This window comes from Mandrillus leucophaeus, unplaced genomic scaffold, assembly GCF_000951045.1.
Source record: "Mandrillus leucophaeus isolate KB7577 unplaced genomic scaffold, Mleu.le_1.0 Scaffold189, whole genome shotgun sequence".
Lineage (NCBI taxonomy): Eukaryota > Metazoa > Chordata > Mammalia > Primates > Cercopithecidae > Mandrillus > Mandrillus leucophaeus.
In genome coordinates, this window is record NW_012101909.1 from 36,948 (window position 1) to 40,226 (window position 3,279).

Consider the following 3,279-nt stretch of genomic DNA (forward strand, 5'->3'; position numbering starts at 1 on the left):
AGCACTAAAACATTTTTCATTGGGAATGTAATAAAGAAAAAAGATATATTTAATAGAATTCCTCTGGTAGAAGAGTTCAGCATGTGGCTGGAACTGGTACTTTGATATGTGGCCTTTTGTGAGTGATTACTGCACCTCCCTCCTTCTCCACTCCCCTCTAAGGGTATACAACATTACCACGTTATAAGGAAGTTGGATTCAAGTAAGTGCAGGGATTTCTTTTTAATGAGGATATATAAAGCTAGACCAGAGCAGAAATGATCACAACAGTGAAGAGAGACATGCCCTTTCTACCCTTTACCACTCAGCCATTCCTTTGAACATATATTGAATGATTATTAGGGAGTATAGATTAGAAAAAATGCCAAATTAATAATCTGGTCTGGTAAGACAAAGTAGCACCCTATTTCAGAATTATTTCCATTGCAACTAATAGAAATCTCAAGTCAAACAACTTAAAACCTTACAAGAAAGGCATTGGCTCAAGAAAACTGGCCAGTACAGAGGAAGAGTGAGTATCAAAGTCAATGCTGAGATTTTGTGTGTGTGATCTTTCTGCTCACAAGAAGGGTTGGTTCTCAGGTTGGCTCTTCACTGTAGCAAAATGGCGAGTGTTCCACATGCCAGAAAGTCTTATCTTTAATCAGTGAATAAATGTCCCAGGCTTCCCTCTGATTGGCCTACCTTAGGGCATGGGTCCACACTTGATCTACTTGGCAAAGCCTATAAATGCTCAGTACTAATTAGATTTATATGCCCAGGTGTGATCTAATACTGTAGCCAGAATGACTTTAACAGTCCTTAATGGCTCAGGCCAGTCTAGGGCAACACCTAGAACTCTTTGCAGTCAAACCTACCCAACCCACCCAGGAGCTGCTACACATTGAGGAAGGGGCAGAATGAATGCTGAGAAGCAACTACAACGAACACTGAAGGTAAGTTTCAGTGGGGCTTTGCTTTGCTTCTCTTACTGTTTTGTGTTTATGTTGGTCCCCTTTACGGGTGTAAGCTCCTCCGTGGCAGGGCCGTATTGTACTCTATTCATCTATTCCCTGAAAACTCCTTGCACAGTGACATTCACTTAATGTCTACTAAACAATGTTAAATTCTACTGAGGTGTAAATCAAGGTCTACGACAAATAAATCAAGAGTAAGAATAACCCAAGCTAAGCTCACAAAGTTAATGGTGGACAGATTTAGAACCTGGACATCGTTCATTCCTTCCTTTATTCATTAAACAAATACAAGGCCAACTATTTGTTAGGCATTTATCAGCCATTATAGTCTAGTGGGTTTACAATTTTTTAATAAAAAATTTTAAAACAATTATTTATCTTTATTTTTTGAGACAAAGTTTCACTCTTGTTGCCCAGGCTGGAGAGCAATGGCGCCATCTCAGCTAACTGCAACCTCCGCCTCCTGGGTTCAAGCAATTCTCCCGTCTCAGCCTCCCGAGTAGCTGGGATTATAGGCATGTGCCACCACACCCGGCTAATTTTTTTTTTTTTTTTTGAGATGAAGTTTCGCTCTTGTTGCCCAGGCTGGAGTGCAATGGCGCTATCTCCGCTCCCTGCAACCTGTGCCTCCCAGGTTGAAGCAATTCTCCTGCCTTAGCCTCCTGAGTAGCTGGATCACAGGCAAGCACCACTACGCCTGGCTAATTTTGTATTTTTAGTGGAGATCGGGTTTCTCCATGTTGGTCAGGTTGGTCTCCAACTCCTGACCTCAGGTGATCTGCCCGCCTCGGCCTCCCAAAGTGCTGGAATTTCGGGCGAGCCACGGCTCCTGGCCTAATTTTTGCATTTTTAGTAGAGACGAGGGTTTCACCATGTTGGCCAGGCTGCTCTCGAACTCCTGACCTCAAGTGATTCACCTGCCTCGGCTTCCTAAACTGCTGGGATTACAGGCATGAGCCACTGCACCCGGCCAAAACAATATGTGTGTGTGTGTATATATACACAGATATGTATATCAAATAAACAATCACACAAATACCTACATAATTACCATGGAGACATCTCAGGAAGAAGTAGTTCAGGTTCCTAGGAGAGGTCATAACAGGGGACTCTGAATTAAAATGTGGGATGTGAGTGAGGATGGTCTTCCTGAGGAAGTGGCACTTAAAGTGAAACCTGAAGGATGAACAGGAGTTAGGAACAAAGAGAGTGGGAAATTATTCTTGGTTCAAGAATCAACATTTAGAGGCCTTAAAACTTAACGGGAGGCCGGGTGCGGTGGCTCACGCCTGTAATTCGAGCACTTTGGGAGGCCAAGGCGGGTGGATCACCTGAGGTCGGGAGTTCGAGACCAGCCTGACTAACAAGGAGAAACCCCATTTCTACCAAAAGTACAATCCCAGCTACTCGGGAGGCTGAGGTAGGAGAATCGCTTGAACCCGGGAGGCAGACATTGCGCCAAGATCGTGCCATTGCACTCCAGCCTGGGCAACAAGAGCAAAATTCCGTCTCAAAAAAACAAAACCAACTTGCGGGGTACGGGGGCAGGGGAGTGGAAGGAAGACCTGGAAGTGCAGTGCGGATGAAATGAGGGGTAGTGGGAAGAGGCAGTAGGTAGGAAGCTGATTAAATAGGGCCTTAAAAGTTACATTGTTTTAAAGACCTTTCGTGGGTGGGTTCTACCCAATTCTTCGAGGAAATTGAACCCTGGACACCATCCAGCGATTTTTCTGACAGTCTTGAATCAGCATCTTCCTTCATCCTTTATCAGCACATTACGTGGGGGGGGGCCATCAAGCTTCTATCTACTTATTCTGCCTTGGTGTTTGACTCCTTCCTAGCTATCAGATTTCCCTGACTTTTTAGCATGGCCCTTCTGAGCGCTCTTATTTCACTTCTCCTCCAACCCTAACTCTCCCAACTCTGCAGTCCGTGACCTTCAGGTGCCCTTGAAAGTCAGAAAAACTCGGCAAGGTTGGTACTTGGAGAACATTAGCAATTCAAAAAGGTGTCACACAACCTCACCATTAGATGGGAACAATAGCTTACCCATATTTAGATAATTCCGCCACAACTACTCTGGGGGATGGTTTTATTTGAGGCGGCTTTTTCGTCCATAGCCACCGCGTGAAGGGCAACGTAAGAATCTTCCCGAATGCTCCTGACACGCGTCCCGGCCGCCTCTTCTTCCTCCCCGCCACTTCCCCAGGCCAGGCCCGCGGATAACGCCTCAGTTGCGACCCAGCTCTAGGCAAGTCCGCAGGGGCCTCCGCCGGGGAGGGAAGGCACGACGCGGGGCCAGGCCGCTGGGTAGCACGCCCGG

At 46.0% G+C, this 3,279-nt stretch overlaps 1 protein-coding gene across 1 annotated transcript in view; it reads left to right on the forward strand.

The window, feature by feature from the left end:
- Positions 1–828: 828 nt before the first annotated feature.
- Positions 829–3,279, forward strand: part of PIAS2 (protein inhibitor of activated STAT, 2) — a 108,411-nt gene continuing 105,960 nt past the window's right edge. The window contains exon 1 of the mRNA XM_011978074.1: positions 829–935. Coding sequence (XP_011833464.1) covers positions 900–935 — 36 coding nt within the window. The 5' untranslated portion in view covers positions 829–899. The remainder of the gene's footprint in view (positions 936–3,279) is intronic.